The 19,478-nt window shown below is 42.9% G+C and overlaps 1 protein-coding gene across 7 annotated transcripts in view; it reads left to right on the top strand.

Moving 5' to 3' along the window:
- Positions 1-19,478, top strand: part of COL26A1 (collagen type XXVI alpha 1 chain) — a 180,615-nt gene that overhangs the window by 106,105 nt on the left and 55,032 nt on the right. For 5 of the 7 annotated variants that reach the window (XM_069791429.1, XM_069791434.1, XM_069791432.1 and 2 more), the window contains exon 4: positions 13,901-13,942. The exons of the other annotated variants lie outside the window; for them this stretch is intronic. In XM_069791429.1, coding sequence (XP_069647530.1) covers positions 13,901-13,942 — 42 coding nt within the window. The remainder of the gene's footprint in view (positions 1-13,900; positions 13,943-19,478) is intronic. 7 annotated transcript variants of the gene reach the window in all.

The following is a 19,478-nucleotide window of genomic DNA, read 5'->3' as shown; positions in this document are numbered from 1 at the left end:
ACATCATGTTGCATTAAGTAGTACTTAGTTAATGTAAGCTGTGAGAGAGAGAAATTCAAGCAACTTGCTCCTTTGATCTGGATGTTTTACTGAGAACTAAGAGTGGCATAACTGATGTTGGTGACGTTTTTGAGAAGTTGAGCTGTTGGTTGCCTCTTCTAGACTCAATGGTGCTTACTGAGATTTGTCCTTCAACACTAGCTAAAAAAATTTGAAAGCAGGTTTTCTGCTTGATCTTTCACATTCTTTTCATCAGAGCCCTCATCAGAGTGCTTCTTGCTATGAACTTTGCACTGTAATTTGTTGGTCTTGAATGTCTCAAAAGGCTGTGGGCAAAGCTGTGATACAGAAACTGCAAAATGCAGGAGTGTCCCAAGGCGAACAGTGCTGTAGGCTACTGTCAGCTTACAGTTCTTAAACTTCGCAGGGATTTGATTGATGGACATTTTGCATATAGTCACAATCAATATAGTTTTTTTCATCTAACAAAACCTCATTATGGGAAGAGAATAAAGTGAGAAGGGGAAAGAAAAGGGAAAAAAAACTCATACAGTTACTACTGCTGGTTAGCAGAACTTGCAATTTATGACCTGTGAAAAACATGGGGAAGTAGCTGAAAGTCAGGAGGGAAGAGTTACTAGCCATGACATCATTAACTCAGTTAATATAAAACTTTATATTTATACGCTCACAATGGGAGACTTGTCTGTTGAACTGATGGTAAAAGAGGGGGGATCCTGCCTTGGTGTAAGTTGGCATGGTTCCACCTTGGATGGGTCAAAATATTTGCTGGCCTTTTGTGTGGTTTTGTCCAGGCCAGGAGATCCTAATTTCTGTGAGATAAGCATGACCTCTTCCTCTTAGCCTTTCAGGTTAAGATACGAGAGAGAGGATGTAAAATTTCTTGCTAGCCTTGTAGGTTGCAAGTAGCTTGAAGAAACTCAAGATGAAGTTTCCAGATTCTTTTGATGCATTGCTGACTGTTTTCAGGCACTTTGTCTCTTTCCTATATTCTGAACACTAAGCTGTTCATTAAAAGGCAAGAAAGAAAAAGCAGTTTCCTCTAGTTAAGGCACTTAAACATATTTCTAAGATCCACAGATGCAACCCCCTGAATGGCCTGTTGAATTTGAGACTCTTAGCTCTCCCTGGAGGATATTAGGGGATCATCGTTCACACATCTAGCTTCTGTAATGATGAATGGGATTACTAGAGAAAATCCCCTTGTGCATTGGTGGATCTAAAATCATGTGGTTCTTTTGCCTGTGCACTTAGACTCCAATTCACAAAATAAAACAGCTGGACTAGTATAGGCAAGGCCAAGTTATCTGGGGGAGGGATACGTTAGATTTTGCTAGCAAAGCAGTCATAGCTTGGGCAGCATTTTGTGGTTTGTCCAAATCTGAGGTCACCTTGGTTTATGTGGGGGAAGGTCATCACAAAAAATGTTCTGAATAATGATTGTTTTAAAAGTTTGTGTCAATGTTCTTGTATTATATGTGACTTTGTGGTGCACCTTTCCTTCTGAAATTTTTACAGTGTGTTCAGAACACCCCATGTCCTGGCCAATGTTAAACATAATAGCTTGTTAATTGAAAAATTATGAAGAAAATTGGTAGCCCTCTGTAGAATGAAATATTCCATGGACATGTGGAGTTAGATGCATGTATCCAAGGGGTGTGAAATAAGAAAGCAATTGTCTGTGACTGCAGGGAACTGTAACCCAGCTGGTAATATTTTTGGTTCAGGGAATGTAGCAGGGAAGGGTGCCTTCACTTTTGAATACGGACAGCATTAGTATTGAGGTAGAGGATTCTTCTACCTACACGGTGAGTGAGCGAGAGTTGAGGACACATCAGCAAAAGCTGATGTAAATGTAGCGATCTGTCCCATCCAAATGTAAACAGGAGGTGGCTGGGCAGATATTTCAGCTACTGACTAACTGAAACATCAACTGAGCTTCAGAGGTTAAAAAAATGTAATTTACCCTCCCATAAGCAGAATGAGAATTCCATATGCATTCCCATCCCATGATTTTGAGTTAATCTTCCACTGGCTTGTGATTTCTGAAGAGCTATAGATTGAATCCAGGCACGCTAGCTAGCAAAGTCTAATTTCCGAATGGGGGGTATTTTTTGTTTGTTTTTTTAAAATATTTTTTTTCCCTTTCAAATTCCTTCAATACCGAAGGACAAATGGATTCTTGGGCACTAATTTAAAATACTGCTACTAATAATAACAACCTAATGTGTGCTATTTGCCAAAAGTTGAGAATCAGCAATGATGAAAGATGAAACTGCCCCAAGTTTCTTGGCAAAAGTGATGTAGGCAAATATTTAAAAGGTCATTTCAATTTTGAAATTTGCTTCCTTGGAGATTGTGCTGTGGTAACGTTTGCCTTCTAGATGTTATCAGAGAAGCACTGGAATTTCATAGTAACTGAAATTAAAGAATTTTAGGATGTAGAGCCTGGCCGTTAAAGATATCCCCTGTCCTGCTGTTCTCATTAGCCTTCCTAGTCTTACAGGCATTTGCTGATCAGTCCAGTTCTAGCATTTCTCAGTCAACAGGTTACACTGCAAACTCATAATTTTTGGTTGCCCCCATTCACTGATAACATGCCTGACTTTGGTCCTATTTGTCATCTGTTGGCCCTTCAATAAGCTTTTGTGTTTTTAAATGAAAAAAAGGCAAACATAAGCCCAACTTTGCTTGTGTACTAATTGACTTTGCAAGTTAAATAGTGCTCTGTTATTTAACAGCAGTGCTTCAGTAGCACCGAGAGACCACTCAGACCAGGGCCCGGTATAAGCATTGAAAAAAATCACAGATACAGCAGAACCTGCCAGATGGCAGCTTCTGCAGCCCTAAGCATTCCCTTTTTTTGCATGGGAATAATGGAGACCTTGAAGAAGTGCTAGATAGAAGTGATAGATTTGGCAAAATGTGTCTTATGTAAGGAACAGTTACTAACAGCTGAAAACTTTTCTCTCCCAGCCTTATTTCTTCTCTGTATAGCAGGGCTACCCAACTGGTGTTTTCTGAGATCAGCTGAGTATCTGCCTTGACGTCTGTTTATTTTTACCATGCTTTGTTGGGTAAGCCTCCCCCCAAATGTGCTTGCTCCTGACACTGTGTGCCACCTTCACTTACAGCATGGGAGCTGCTGTCCCAAAAGACTGGAAGAGCGGGCTGCAATGTGGAATGAGGGATTTCTGGTGTGATCAGAGCTGTGTGTTGCTGTTGTAGACTTTGATTGCCCTGCTCTGGTTGGGACTGGAGAGGACTTGCTTGTTTGAACACAGTGCTGGGTTTTGGAGAGCTTTCTTGACAGGAGGTTGTGCACTGCCTGATTGCTTCCCCAGGTTCTGTGCAATGTATTTCTTTTTCATGCTGAAACCAGCTTGTAAAGACTTGAAGTCTGCTATAGCTCAAGAGTAGCAATGTAAGAAAAGAAGTATCTTAAGTTTTCTGTGCACCTTTTGATGCTATCCTAATTTTAATGTTGCATAATATAGTTGCAGAGCATAGAACTCTTGTTGCTTTTGGTTATTAGATGAGTGCAGCAATTCTGACTTTATCCACTACTTCTAGTCTTGAATTCTGGCCTGTAGCTTACTGGGTGAGCAGGAAGGCTATAACCCAAGCACTAGTAGGAAATTTGTTTGTGCTTTTTCATGTGCACCTATCTTGAATCTCACCGCCACTCTCAGGAGCAGCATCATGAGAGCAGCTCTTGGTGTGTTGTGCTCTTGCAGTTGGCTGCCTCTCCTTGGGGTATCTTGTACCTCAGTGAGGGGGAAGTGAAATCTCTTTTCATTGGAAAAAGAGGGTTTGTGTGAAAGCCTTAACTCGGAGAATGGCCTTTTGTAAGAGGCCATGAAAAGAGATGGCTGCAAGTTGACCTGTTCTCCTAGAAGTCATCAAGTGGCTACTCTGATCTCTAAATCAGAAATAGTGCCTGTTTCTCTGAGCAGATGAAAATACCCCAGGGTACGGTCAGATTTCTAAGAAGTTTCAACACCTACTTACTGTGTTTCTTTCCTTATCTCCCTCCAGCAATCAGAGGTCATGTCGAACCCCTTTTTTCATGGAGTTGAACTGCAGATTGAAAAACCCACTGCAGTAGTTTGTGAGCAGGTTTCTGTTTTGACTTTTCAATTTATATCGCTGAAGACAAATTTTATTAGTAAAATCTTGGGCAACTCAGCAGTGGATTTTTAGGCTCTGACTGGGTGCCTGGAGCTGCATTTCTTTGAACTGTCTTTTAGAGGAACTGCAGCTGTATAAATGGATGAAGACTGTGGAAAGAAACTATAAATATGGCTTTATTAAGGTGGGTTTTTAAATCAAAGTGACTTTTTGAAATATTTTAATGAACCTTAAAAACTATTTTCCAGTTCTTTCCAACAGCTATGTTACTTTTCAGCAACTGGGGGTGAAGGGGTTGTTATTGAGGGAACTGTGGCCATTGTATATATGGCAGTGGACAGGGCAGTGCCTTTTCCAGGAGACCCTTAACCTTGACTGGACAGACAACTTAAAATGACTGCGGGCTAGCATGCCTCTTCTGGTACTAATTTTCATTTTGCAAAATGTAGCCAAGTTTTATGGGGCTAGAAAGATACTACTGGGATGGTGTTGGGGGTTGAGGAGTGAGGAATTTGTGGGCATTTGAGACGTTTCCTGTTGCCCTGCGGCTTTTTTCAATGGGCAATGTTGGATTGTGCCTTACCAGGAATGTGACAAACTCACTCAATATATGTTTTCTTGCGAGAAGTTAATTGAAAACAACGATTTAGCACATAAAAAATGTGCTAGCATAGCTTGATGATGGTTTAGTGCCTTATATTCTCCTCGTGTTCTTGTCACAGGTGGTTTAGACTCTCTTTGCTTAAGTACATGTGGCAGGTATCTGAAGTCCACGAGCCAACTGGTACTTTGAGTTGGCTGTCCTGGGAGTTAAATGTGGGTTCAGTAAGCACCACTGAACTTGTTTCCTTAGCAGCTGGGAGCTAATGAAACTGTAGAAGAAGCTCGGGCTTTGCATCAGAAAAGACACGTCCATTCCAGCTTAAATACAGCTCCATCTCTCCATGTCTCGATGACTCCAAAGTTGGCTTCAGTGAAAACCAAAGAGACTTAGACTGAAACAGGGCAGCCAGAGAGTGGAGCAAGGGATAGGTGGTGATTGGAAAGTCAAGGCTAAATCACTGGCAGTTCTGTCTTGCTTGTTCTCTGTCATAAGGGCATGTCTTTGAGGAGAACACTGGACAAGGTTCTTCACTGAAGCCCAAGGCCATAGCATGAAGGAAATTGTTCAGAAAGCTTCTCAGTAGTAGTCCACAGAGAGTAAAAATAGCTGTGATGGAAGCAGTTTTCCTCTCGGCACAGACACAAGGGTATGTGCACATGTATACGCATCAGTGTAAATGAACGTGTAAAAGAAAAGGCACTGGAGTACATAATCCAGAGGTGGTCTGAGCTAGGATTTCCATTCAGCAGAGCCTGACATGATGAGGCTTTGTAGCAACCACAGTGTTCTGTTTCAGGAGGCAGAGGAGTTCCAGATACATTGTACCATCATGGTAAAAATGCCTTTGTTTTTGGCATAAAGGTAACTACCCCTTTTTTTATTAAAGTGTCACATTTTACCCGCTTGCAGTTTCCTGCTTGTATATTTTGGCTTTTGACCAGGACCTTGGGCTATGTGTGCTCATCTGGTTTTGATAAAACATTGAACTTAGACAATACATCTTCTTGGACATTTCTTCCTGTTAGATTCAAGTGTGATACAAAGCAACCAGTACTTGATCAGTAGCAGACACTGTTTTTATCAAGCATTGTTGGATGTTCATTAGCCATGAAAGGGTTGCAGAGAAAACTTTCTACAGCACAGACTAGTACAGGTAGGTGCTTCCTCTTCTGAGCCCTTCTTTTAGCTACTTTAGCAAAGCCCTAGGTTGTAAAGTGTGGTGTCCTTTTGAAGTCCATATTCACATACGAGGCTATAACATCTATTTGACTGGTGTTTATCTGGCTTCTTTTACAGTCTTGTTAGTCTGCTAAGAGAGATAAAATGCTTGTGAGATATTGAACAGTGGCAGATGAATGGGAGTAGCAACCTCATTGAAAACCATCTCCTTGTCCCAACATTTATGTAGCATTTAATGGACACGAAAATTTGCAATTCAGTAATATGTTGGGTAAAAAGCTGAGTAAAAATAGCGTTTCTCATGGTCTGCCCAAGGAACATATATGACCTCTGTTACTATAGTGAGTCTGTCAACCTCCATAATACACTTATTATCCCCAATATATGCAGGGAAAGATGTACCACATCCACATTTAGTAGACAGTGATCTAAAACGTGAAGAGAGGTATTCATCTTACTGAAGTTCATCTGTCTGCCTGTCTCCCTGTGCATCTAGTGCTCATTTGCACCAGTCATCTAGGCTTCTGCTTGGAGGAGGGGGAGGAGGAGTAGGAAGAGGAAGAAACAGGGATATCTCCAGAGGGTTGAGCATCCCTGCCTGATTTGCATGCCTGGCTTGGACTACGGTGTATTTCCACTGTCATCACGTGGTGCAGCACTGTGTTAGCGATGCTGTGTGAGCTTGGGATGGCTGCTATGTCTGTGTGTTAGCACCATCCCACACAGAGAAGTTGCCACAGGTACCAGTGTAGTTCTGCCTGCCGGCACAGCACAGCACTGCATGTAGACTACTCTGCTGATGTGGGCACAACAAACTGCTGGTGGGGTTACCTGCTTGTTACCTCAGGATAACAGGCTGCCCATGGCCCTTTCTATCACGCTGTATTTTCAGTGCTGTCATACTGGTAGGCATACGGTGTGCAACTCACAGCACTCTTACAGCAGGAGTGGTTTGTATATGGGAGCAAGCAAGCGAAATGGGTGATGGGTGAAACTCCATGGAAGCTATCCAATTAAGTAGTTTCTTGTGCTGTTGGAAAGCCTGTGTTGCACAGGAAGATAAAAGATACAGACCGCCATTGTTGGAGGTTTTAGCCTGACCTCAGGATCTGACAGACATGTTTATCCAGTATGAGAGAGGCTGGGAGGCACCACGCGGACCTCTTTGTTCTCAGCTTTTTTATCTCTTTATGTGTCATCTCCCTTCCTTCCTCTGGTGGACTGAGATGAAAGTTGCGTGCACCCCTCTGCAAGCTTCCTGACAGATCCAATTAAAATACCTCATTCTTGTAGCATATGCGAGGGTTGAGCCATTGAACCTATTCAACTGTACAGTTACAATCCTGGAGCTTTTTTCCTGTCCTGGTTCTGGGATTACAGGTATTCAGAATTGAGATTGAACACTTAAACGTTTATGGGAATGGCTGGTAGAACTAAACAAGGCTATTTGGTTTTCAGCAAATTTTTGCTCAATGTGGAACTTAATCTTGCAATCTTAAATACTATACTCCAGTAAATAATTGTGGTAGAATCCCATTTAATTTGTATGAATTGCCCCCCCTAAAATCCTCTAGGCTATTTGAACAGATTACAAGCCAAAACCCAGAGCTTTTTTCCTAATTTTCCAGCTGTGCAAATCCATCCTTGGATATTAAAAAGACTAAGTCTTGTTATACATTTTCTGTCTCCTGTATCTTGACCAATTTGCTAGAATTATCAAAGATCTGGTTCTCAGAGTGTTGTAACTAACAAGTGTTTTTTTCATCATTTCTTAATCCTCAAAGGCAAGAGATAACTCTCAAGCAAGAGTTGAGTATTTCTCAGTGATACTGAAACACATGATATACTCCCTTTAGATCTGTCTCCAGGTCCTGAGATTAGAAGGTAGCTGACAGTGTTCATTAATGACACACAGGATGGGGGGGAATCCTGCTTATACTCCCTGCATTGATTGTTCCACTGATTATAATGAGATTTTACTTTTGCTGGTACCATATGTATGTGGAACAAGAAGAAATACTCAACAGAGGTTCCATTTTTTGGAAGCATCACTCATCTAAGCCATCTCTGATTTGAAAAATGAAGTTGCTTTTACAGAAACCATACAAAACCGTTGTCAAGACTTATATGAAATACTGTTGTGTCCTAATAATAACTCCTACCCGAAAAATCTTGGCATCCTGCAGTTTAGGAAAGGGTTTTAAAATTCACCTTCAGTTTTTGGGCAACAGGCAAAACATGTGGCTCTGTTTAGGAGCTATTTTCGTTAAAGCTTGACAATACAGGATGATAAAATACAGCTGCATTGTTTAAACTTTCAATTTAATTTCTGGTTTGTGTCCAAGTTGTTTCATCAATATGGCGCCATTCATTTCAAAACAAAGCTCTTGGAAGGGTCTCCATTACCCCATCATTGATCAAGAGGGTGTTAAAATGTAGAGCCTAATTATGTTTCTGGCCTGTTTGGAATTCCAAAATTGGATTTTTATAACTGTCAAATTTGCAATCAGGGTAACTTTCCATGACAATTAGTCAGAATTATTAGAGCTTTTGTTGCCAGGGAGTTATAACTAATGGTGGTGGTTCACTTTTCAAGGCTCTGTCAGTGTCAAAGGCAACATATATCTTGAAGAATAGCCATTTGACTACAACATTGTCTATACTTAACTGCACCCAAATGTCTACTACTGTTACAGTCATTTTTCTCCATCCTCCAGGGCTGAGTTGTTGCCACAGCCTCTACTGCAAACTCTGCAGATATAATTAACTACTGAGTTCTGCTTTGTTGCAAAATGGGACTTGTGAAATTGTGACAGGAGAAAGTGCGTCCTTGAATGTTTCACTCAAGCTTAACTTGGTAAGGGCCGATACTCAAAAGGCTATTAAGGCTGCAGATCTTGGTCAATTATTGCTTTGAATCTTTAAAATGAGCCAAATATAAATATCTATACAACCTGCCTGGATGAATGCTCTCTCTTCTCAGTCTGACTGATACCTCACAGTTTAAGCACCTACCTGTGTGTGTAATGTTGAGTATGTGCTGAACTTGAGATGTTTGCCCAGTCAGGACTTCCTTCTTGGTATAGCTCTAAAAAAGTTAAAAAAAAAAAAAAAAGGATTAAAGGGGAAAACCAAAACAAAACAGTTACAACAACAAATGAAAACAAATCCAAAGACATATTAAAGTTAATTGAGATATCTACCCTATGCTATCTTTTTCACTGTAGACCAGTTTTTTGCAGCCACATAGTACTTTAGCCTGAATGCTGATGCATGAGTGTATGTGCTCACAGAAGAGCAAACACAGAAAAGCTTTCCTTGCCTAGTGTGCAACATGTATTTTAGCGGCATCTGTTCAAGATGCAGATGACCTTATGTTGGCCTGTTGATGTCAACAGATTTTTGTCATCAACTTCAAGCTTTAGATAAGTACTAACTGTAGGAGTGCTGTCTGATACTGGCAGACGATGACCGTGTGTTCATCTTTGTATTTGGTTAAATGAACCACTTTCCTGTGGCAGTTAAAATTTACCCCCTTTGCCATGCCTGCTATTCCTCCCACCCCTGCACTGCCCTTTCTATTCCACTGACTCAAGCATGTCTGCAGCCACATGGTTTAAGGAATCGATCTCCCTGAAAAATAATAAATGAGGTTTTTTCATATTGGGTTATTTTTCAGCTATCTCTTTCCTATCTGGTGTATTGTCCATCTGTGAGGTGCAGACACACTCATTCTTAAAACAGAAGTGGTAACTTCTTAGACCAGTTAAGCTTAAGTAGTAGTGCTACCTGGTGTCAAACTATCACCTCTGTTTTTAACCAGGAAGCCAGAGCCTGCCTTTTTCTTTTAATACATACCTAGAACATCTCTGTGTCCACTGACACGTATTTACTTGAATTGTTGTGTGATCATTTTTGACAAAAAGATCTGGAATATAGTTTTATTGATACAGGGGCCAAGTTGTTCAAACCTCTAGTCCTGCAGAAAGTTTGCCATCAAAGAAAGAGGGAATGTAATCAATTTTGTTTAATTAAATGAACCTAAACTAATTGTCAGCTAATAAAATAGTGTTGGTCAGCTCATAAAACAGAAATGAAGATTAAAAGAGTAGTTGCCATGAACAGGTGGTAACTCTGTTTCCAAGTTAGACCACATTACTCTCTGGCACAGGATCTCTGAGAATACCTCATATTCTAGTTTTTTTAAAAAATGTTTATGAAACTTATAAAATATAGGGCTCATTTTATAACCAATTTTCTATCTCACCTGCCAAGAGCAGTGGGGGTTGAGCCAGCACAAGGCGGATGCAGAGTTTTAGGCAGCTGTCCAGAAATGGATTCCCTGCACAGGGCTGTGGAATAGATTTCTACCCTTGATTGGCCTTTCTTTTGTAATTCCTGTGATTTAGTTTTCTCTTTCTTGTTGCTGTTACAGAAAAGACCTTGTAAACATTTTTTTGATGTCATTGATCTCAACCTGGCATTGTTGTGCAAAGGGAGAAACTTCCTATGCCGCACTGTGGATGCTGTCTAACTCTAGATGGATCTTGTGTTAGTAACAGGATTTCTCTGGATTTGGCCCCTTTGGATTTGTTGACTCTGCAGTTCTTGCAGAAGGCATAAAACATTTATCTAATTTTAACTGTAAAGGACTAAACTGGAATTTTTATCTGCTCCTCAAAGTAGAAGCAGAACTTGGTGGTTTGTACTTGCTGTTAATGGTGGAATAATGAACGCAAGTTTATTGCATAACAGTTATTATATTATTCAGTTAATAGTGCAAAACTATGTGGTTTTGGGAATTTTGTTATGGCTTGCAGTTAGTTTGAATGCTCTGTAGTGATGCAAGGCTTTCCGCACCAAAGTGACTTGTTGCACTGTCTGTAACTTACATCTCATACCCATTTTCTGTGACCACCCATTCCCACAAATCTCATGCAGGATGCATTTGGTTGCTCTTATGTTAAGTCCCCAAACCTGGTAGAGCACTAAAAGACTAAATTAATTGTCTCTTCCACATCAGTCCTCCTCTTTCAGAGAGTACAATGATAAACCAATGTGCTGCATTGATACAGCTCTTTGGGGTCCTGGCTGCAATGACAATCTCAGTTAAAAGGGGTTGCTTCAGGAGAACTCCCCACCTGAGAGTTTCAGCTGTGAGTGCACAAGACAGATGCTGTGTGACCTCGTAGCCCCAGCACCTTGTTCGGGGGCTTTACCTGCCTTTAATTTTCTGTTATGTATTGCTTTGGGACCTCAGGTTGGCCAGGCCTTAGGGTTTTAAAAAGTGAAGTTTGGCTCTTGCTCCTCTGTGCTCCTCTTGCATCTGATGTTCCCTTCCCTGATGTGGAGGGCAGGTGCTGTGGTCCAAGATAACCAATTTCTAGGCTCTCTGAGACTTGCCTGTGATGCTTCTTTGGGCTAGTAGCTAACCTGGATAACTGAGCTTTCTTCTGCCTTCTCTCAGAAGGCAAAGGATAGGAGTTCCCCTAGCTGGCTGTCTTGGGGAGATGGGGAAGGTGCTGGACCTGCATCTCAATTCTCACCTGCAGTCATGTGTCTGTTGTAGCAAAGACAGGGAGAAGAGTAGTTTTGACTTGTCTTATGTGAAGCAGGGCATTGCCATGGCTTAAGACAGGTTTGTTACCTGTAGCAAGAGGTACCAGAGTTAGAAACCCATCAGATTTGGAAGGGCCAGGAGCTGAAGTATCTAGAGAGAGGTTTCTGTGGGAGGCCAGGACTCCCCTGTCTGGCTCCTGCCAAGTTTGTTTGGGAGGTTGCAACTGATGCTCATGAGGAAGCCAAATTGGCCCTGGCCATGCAACATGCAACAGGAAAGTCTCAATAAGTACCGTGTTTTCTATCTTTGCACTTACAGTAATGCTCAGATCCAGCCAGGTTGCCGCCCTGGCTTAGGATGTGTCCTAGATCCCCACTTGCCTTCTTTCTCCTCTGCAGCCAGAGTTGAGGTTGCAGTCCATGATGACATAGCTTGGACTCAGCTGGCACTGGTAACGCTTGCAGGAAAGGCAGCAACATGGCCATCACCTTCTCCCTACAGGATTTCCCAGTGGCAGGCATTGCCTCCTGGCTCCCACTGCTTGAGTTGGTGGGGCTGGAAGTGGTGTAAGTGGTGCAGCACATGCTGTGGTTGCTCATCTGAGCAAAACCATGGTGGGGCCTTATGGAAACATCCCCTTGGGTCCCTGATCTGATTTACCATGTCCCTGCTGAATAAGCTTCACTTGAAACCCAAATCTTGGGTTAAACCAGCTGAAAATATTCCTCACACTGGCAATCCTGTGAAGGGCTTGGAGATGGTTCTGTCTGAGACAGAATTTCTTTAAGAAAAAGGGAGTAAGATAGGGTTGGTGTCCATTCAGGGCAGTTCATCCACATGTCCCATGCTTGCCCAACATTATGGAAACAGCTGCTGGGAGTCATACCAGCAGCCAAGTCTCTATTTATTTCCCTCAAAGGATAGGTTTAGGAGGAATGTAACACTGGTGGCTGTGGGACCAGACTTGGCTCATTATCACTGCTTGTGTGCTTTAAACCTTGAAGGGACACAGAAGAGCTGGAGGAATATTAAAGCATCAGCCCTCCAAAGGAATCTGTGTGGGTTTTAGGGAGTGTTTGAGTCTCTTAAGGGACTCCAGGCCTTGCCCAGATTTGCACCGGTGTCGTTGCACCAATATCTCCTGTTCCTCCCTGTGAGATGAGTAGGAGGACAATAAGCAAGCCTGCTGCTCAGCTTTCTAGGCATATGTGCAAAACCATCTAGGACCCCAAACTAACAAAAACCATATTCCAAGCAATTATCTGATCTTGTTTGTTTGTTTTTAATGTGATGTTTCTAGACACTGGTACAACAAACACACTCTTGTAAAATCTTGTAACAGTTGTTTGTAGTTAGTATCTTCAAGTTGATTTTATGTGTGCTGATCATGACTAATATACATCACTTCAGCGTGACCGTCATCCTCCACTGCTGTGGGAGATTTTTGGTACTAGGACAATTATTTCCTCAGCTTGTTTAGCATTTTTCTTTTTCCTTTTTTACCCTTCTATGCAAGAAAACACAGATACTGTTCACTCATGTATTGTGCTTTACAGATGAAAGTGCTTTGTGGTTCACAGACTTAAATAATTAGGTCTTTGCAGGCCTCAGAGTGGTTTACAAAGGCAGCTAGAGTCATCTTCTCCAGTTTTATACTTGGAGATAGAAAAATCTCTAGAGGCAAGGTTAACCAGCCCAGCTCACAAACTGGCCCTGGCAGAGCTGGGGGCAGACAGCCCCTCTGAAGTGTACTCTGGTTTTCTAAACATTAGGAGATGCTGCTATGCCCATACTGCTAAAGGCCTTCCCCCTTCCCCCAACTTGATTCCTTCTCTTCTTGTTGTCACAAACTTGGTTTTTAGCATATGCACCAGCCGCTGGGAAGGTGCCGGGTTCTTCTTCCCATGGCTGAACCAAAATGATGGCAGCTGCTCTCCCTCCTTGAACCTGGGATCATTTTTTCCCCATAGTGTGCAACTGAGGCAATGACTGCTGTTATCACAAAAAAAACCCAAAACCCCCAACCAAACCAAAACCAACCCCAAGCCCTTTTTACATTCAACCAGAATGGATTGCTGCAGCCTGTTTCATTCAGTAGGTTTTTCTGTGGTTGTATTTCTTGGAAGCATCATCTCCAATAGAGGCACGGGGCTCTTTTACAGGCTTATTTCAGCACTTTGAGAGCACGAGTATGTGCGTCTGTGCATGCATGTCTTGCTGTGGGTGGGAAGGGGGGAGTGCTGGCAAGAGTGCAAACGAGCCGAGTGGGGAGAGTGAAGGCGCTTTCATTCCTTACCAAGTTTTGCTCCGCAAGCTGAGTAAACTTTTTCTCTGCTGAACCAATGCTGTACAGGGTGAGGGTTTGACACGTTCCCAGTGATAATTGCCTTGTCTCCCCCCCGCAGGTTCATCTGGCCGCCAGCATGGTTACTTTTCCAACCAGGACCGTAAGTGGGCAACACAAACATCACGGAAAAGCAGAGCCTAAGACCAAAGTGGGGTGCACTCCTGGGTGGGGGGCCATGGCAGCCAGGGATGCCCTTTGCTTGTGGGGGGAGGCATACGGGAGGGGGTCTGTGAGTCTCTGTTTGCTCTTTGCCTCAGTTTCCCTCAAGTAGCTGGAGGGCAAGGAAAAGGGGAGCTGGAAATGCCCCCGCTCCTCTCAGGTTCAGGGAATTGCCTAGTCAGCACCCAATGGGCATCTGGGAAGGGCCGTCCTGTTTGCACTTTTCTCATTTTTCCTTGGGTTAGTGTCTGAGAGGGGACACCAGGCTCCACAGACCCTGTGTCTGCCCCAGGGTGCCTGTTGTGGTCTCTTCCTTGCAATTAAAACTCACCTCCCTGTTTTTCCTGACCTGCTAATGCTCCTTATCAATCTGGGGTTGGTATGTTGAGAAGTCTCAGAAAGGGGGTCGGCTTGCTGAGGTGAGTGCTGCAGAGCTCTCAGAGGGAAGGTGGCTGTGACCTTGTTTGCAACTGCAGGCTCTCCTGTGAGGAGAGTTCATCAGCCATTGGCATCCAGCAGCCTGGTGCCTCCTCATGTCCGTTTCTGTGACACTCATGTTGTTGTCTCTGAATAGCCTCCCCTGAGAAAACTGAGATGGTTTTAAAGGTTGAAAGTGAATGAGAGCTTATTTGTTGCTTGCCAGTGCATGAACTGTATCTCTCCAAGCTGATGGTAAAAATGGCTTGAAAGTGCTCTGGTGCATGTGCAAAAGCCCAACCAAGGTTTTAAATTCAACTGTATATCTCCAATGATGGTTAATCAATAAAAAGCAGGAATTTACATGGGAGTCTTTGTACCTGATGGCCATGTGCAGATTTTGTGGTAAATGAAAATCATGGGACCTTAGAAGCAGCACATATGCTGAGCAGATGAGTTACTCCAAAGCGCTGGTTTTGTGAAAGCAGCGGTATGGCAAGGGTATGAAGTGCTTGCACTGATCTGCCTCTTTGTTCTCCCTGCTGAACACATACTCAGCAGAAAAATAAGCGTCCCATAGCCCAAAAGCTCCTATGAAGCCTTAAATTAGGACAAGCATCTGTCTTTCTGCCCCTACCTCTATTGCAGACATGCTTCATGCTCTAGATGCAGTTCCTCTCTCTTTGTGTGCTCTGCCTATGGATGTTACAGAACATGCCTCTGATTCCTCATTAACCGCAGCTGTTCAGTGTAGAGTCAGCCATTTGTCCTGGGCACACCTGGAGCAGACAGTAGCCAAGCAGGACAGAGATGGCACCCTGGGAAGGCTGTCTCTCGAACCAGCAGTGCTGCATCCCTTGGGTAGGACCCTGAAACTGAAGATGCCCAACACCTATTCCCAGCTGTGGAGGCCACAGGGTATTTGGAATGCATAATGACTTCAGGTCTTTCCTTGAAATTCTTAGTTCTTACTATATCAGGAAAAAATTAATGTCTGAACAGACAAGTCAGTCCCAGCCCTTCTGGGAGAGAAAGATCCTTCAGTTCTTGTTTCTATCCTTGTTCTCTTTCATATTCTTTTCCATGGTTGGGGGTGCTATTGTTTACTCCTCTCTGTTACTTGGACATGTCTTGGCACATGAATGCACTTATCGCATTGACTCTCATATTGGAGAGGACACATGGGAAAGCATTTCGTCGGCAGGAATTGCATCTAAATCTTCTGCATTCCTTATTATTGGTCCTGCCACAGGCTAGTCTGGTTTCTGGATTGTCTTTTTAAAGTGGTGATTTGTTTCCTTGGTCTCGCTTCACTTTGTGCTTCAGTTTCTCCCTTGGTGGCTGTGCCCTTTTCAAAATCTGCCCTGTTCTGTGTCCGTAGAGGGCAGGAGTAGTCCTGCCCCCTGCACATCATGGCCCTCTGAGGAGATAAGATATTATATTATTTAAAAATGTGGCTTACTCCATTGCACACTTCCATGCACCTTTAAGGTTTCATCTAGGCAAAATCTAACTGATGCTATTATCCTTCTCATAACCTGACAATGGGGGTTGGAGAATATTGGCTGGGTTTTTATAGTTGGTTTTTTTTGACTGTGCAAGGAATCCTCCTTATCAGCAGTTTGGCCTAGGATTCTTCTAGTTGTCCTGTGTTTGAAGAGGTTTCCTGCTATGGTTTGCTCTTAGTCATTTAGCTTCCAAATCCTACATTGCTTTTTAGGATGTAGGCTAAACTCTTTGGAAGTATGGGGCCAGACAGCAAGGCAGAGATGTATTGCCTGGAGCGTGGTTGGGCCTTGCTCTCTGAGGTCTGGGGAGGGGAGATGACTATTCTGAAATGAACAATGAAACACGCAGGAGAGATTCCACAACTTTCCCGGAGACTAGATAAAAAAAATTGTGCAGTGTAGGGTGTATGTGGCACCGAACAACATGAGGATTTGCTCTTCTCCTTTTTAGAAGGAAACATGCCAGATAAGTAGAGAACAGATAGACCAAGGGCAGGAGCACTGTAAAATCAGCTCCTTCCAAATGCAATGTTCATTAACTTTGATATAGGCAGGACCAAGAAGGAATAATGGAGAGCTAAAAGTTAGGTCTGTTTTAAATTGCAGTAGAGATCTGGCTGTGGATGCTTTTCTCTTTTCAAGCTAAAGAAGTTGAAAATTTTCTAATGCAAGTGCCTGGATTACTTGAATTTTGTCATGGGCCTACCCCTTGATGATCTGCATCCCAATACCTTGGGAATGTCACTCCAGGCATCTGGCCCACTGTCTTGGGCAAGGTGGGAAGGTAATATGGTGTTATGCTTATGCACTGAAGTGCATCAGAAGTGTGAGTTGCTGCTGTATTTCTAGAAGGTATAGAAAAGGCTGTCTGTTTTCTGTAACGCTGTGACATTCCTCGTAGGCTCATAAGCACTACAGTATAGAGAGATCTGCAGATGCTTCTGGCCACACTCAGGCACTTTCAACCCTACCCAAGGTGGGTGTCTCTACCTGGTGTTTCCTATTGGCTGTTTCTAAATATTCAGCCCATCAGAAACTTTAGTTTCAGGGACTAAAGTGGAATTTAAACTATCTGAATATAGTCCTTTGTGTCAAATCAAATGATTTGTTAAAGTGAGGCCAGATTTGCGGGGAGAATCAATCTTTTTTATTAGATCAACTGATGTGGAAAAAGCAGACAAACTTTCAGGCATATTAACCCTTCTTCTGGCCTGCATTTGTATTACAAGAACGGAGGGACCTGTCTACCAGGGGAGACTGTGCTTTAGGATATTCATTCACACCGACTATTCCTCAACAGTCTTGGTCTGAATGCAGACATGGGTGATATTTTTGGGCATGCTTGTACACTTTTTTGGGGGAAAGACTTGTCTCCCTCTGTGTTTGGACACTAGATGTTACTACACAACAAATAATGGGCCCTGTTCTGCAGCTGACTCATTGTGCAAGTCTGGGGCTAATTACTGAATCCCTCTGTGCCTCAATTTCCATCTGTAAAATGTCACAGATGCCCACCATTCATAAATCGCTTTCAGATTTCCAGATGAGGTGCTGTGTAAGTGTAGAATAGCGTTAGTTTATGCATATTGTGCTAGAGTGTAATATAAACCACATGCAACAGAAGAGCCTCACAGATGTGTCTCTCTCAACTGCAAAAGGCAAGGCCTGGGCTGATGATTTAGCACAGCACTAATTGGGCTAAAATAGGAGATTGCTTTTGTACTGATGCAATTGTCACCATTGAAGTCCTCATTTACCAACAGTTTTTGGAGATAGCCCAGTGATTTCCTATTGAGGAAAACTGTAGTGTCTTGGGTTTCGAAGCATAGCAATTTATAGCAAACGTCGACATTTTTATAGCATCCCCCATGCTGGCTGTCCTCACGCTTCTGGAAGGGGACTTTTTCATTGTTTATTTTGAACGTGCATCTTGCTTGGCCTGTAGCTGCACTTAGCACTTTTTTGCTGCCTGCAACCTCTTGGGCATATCCTAATCTCAAAGCAGCGGCATTTGACTGAGTCATTTCCATTGCCATTACTCTGTGTTGCATACAGGATTCCCCATTTATTGATAAGAAAGCTGTTCCTGTGGCTGCAAGCAAATGAGTGCCTGGCAGCTGTTCAGCATTAAGTCAGTTCTCAAAGTTTAAAGGATTTGTGGGCTGTGATGGTTTGGGTTTGGGCAATTAACTTTGGTGAAGTGCTTGAGAGTGTCTTCCAGACACATTTCATAGAGAAAGATGAACTTAAACAGTTAAGAGATTTGATTTAAGTGCCCTCAAGTTTCCTGATTGTGCTGTTGGGGCTAAACTGTCAGTAGGTACAAAACCTAGGACAAAAACCTTTGACTGCAGGAGAACTATGGTTCTTCCTTCCAGTTGCAATCTGGCCCTGTGCTTGTTTGAAAGTGCTGACATCATTCCTATTGCCAGTGGCATCATGTGGCAGCAGGCACCAGTGACTGCGCATCGAGCCTCTGAAGCTGTCCTCTAGTTGTGTAATTCTGAAGCCCTGGTCTGAGCTTATTTGCCGGTGTATTGTTGCCTGGTGCTCAGAAGTGATTATTGACACTGAGCTGTTGTGAGAAGAAGGTGTGGGGTTGCGGGGGATGAAGGTGTCTCTGGAGATATCCAGTTCCGTCTTGGTGTATTGCAGACAAATTGCGCCATTCTGCATTTGTCCATTTTGGACTCGTTGGCTGTTTTCCCTGTTCCTCATCAGTGCTCAGAGGGAGGGTCAAAATTCATTGTCAAATCCTCCACAGCTGTAAAAGTAACATAATATTGAGGCTGAGTGCGTGGGGTGACAGGCGTGGGAGAGAAGATTGGCTGACGCCCAGCCTTACCCAATACTTGCCATGTTCCAGAAGAAATCTCCCCGGATGCTGGGAGATTCATGATGCTTCATTCATGGGTCTAAACTTGCCCTTTAAGGCATTTTTTAGAAGAGTTTCAAGGTGGAGGCAGCTAGAACCTCAAAATGAAGCTCCTCAAACTACCACCAGCATGATGTCTCTTAGGGGACACATGCTATGGTGCTCATTGTTGTATAGATATTATAAATCAGAGAAAGCGTAAATAGGCAAATTGTGAATAAGGGCTTGGGCCCATCAGGAAGTAAATGGATCCCCAGATTTGGGAAGCATTTGGGTGACTTTTGGGTTAAAATAATAGGATGCGGGAATTCTGGAAAGCATTTTGATTATGGATATCCTCTGATTTTCCATGCTAAAATGAGTTAGAGAAGTAGCCTGGTGTAGCTATTTTGAAGAGTTAAAAATCTGAAACTGAAAAGGAAATGTGCCTGGCTAACCCCAAGTGGGTATTTCCTTTATTAGTTTTTCTTCACCCAGAAGTTAACAAGGAAACAACAAAAACCAAAAAGTCCTGTGCACAGCCTTGTGCTAGCCACCAATCTGATGCAAGTGTTACCTTGTTCTTCATGTTATGGGGACCAGATGATATGAGGGATTTGCGGGGTCTCCTGACTCCCCAGTGTCCCTGGGTGTCTCAGAGAACAAAATCGCAGCTGCAGAGAAATGTGGAAGGGATT

Source organism: Haliaeetus albicilla, chromosome 9, assembly GCF_947461875.1.
Source record: "Haliaeetus albicilla chromosome 9, bHalAlb1.1, whole genome shotgun sequence".
NCBI lineage: Eukaryota > Metazoa > Chordata > Aves > Accipitriformes > Accipitridae > Haliaeetus > Haliaeetus albicilla.
This window is presented reverse-complemented; position numbering and strand designations above follow the sequence as displayed.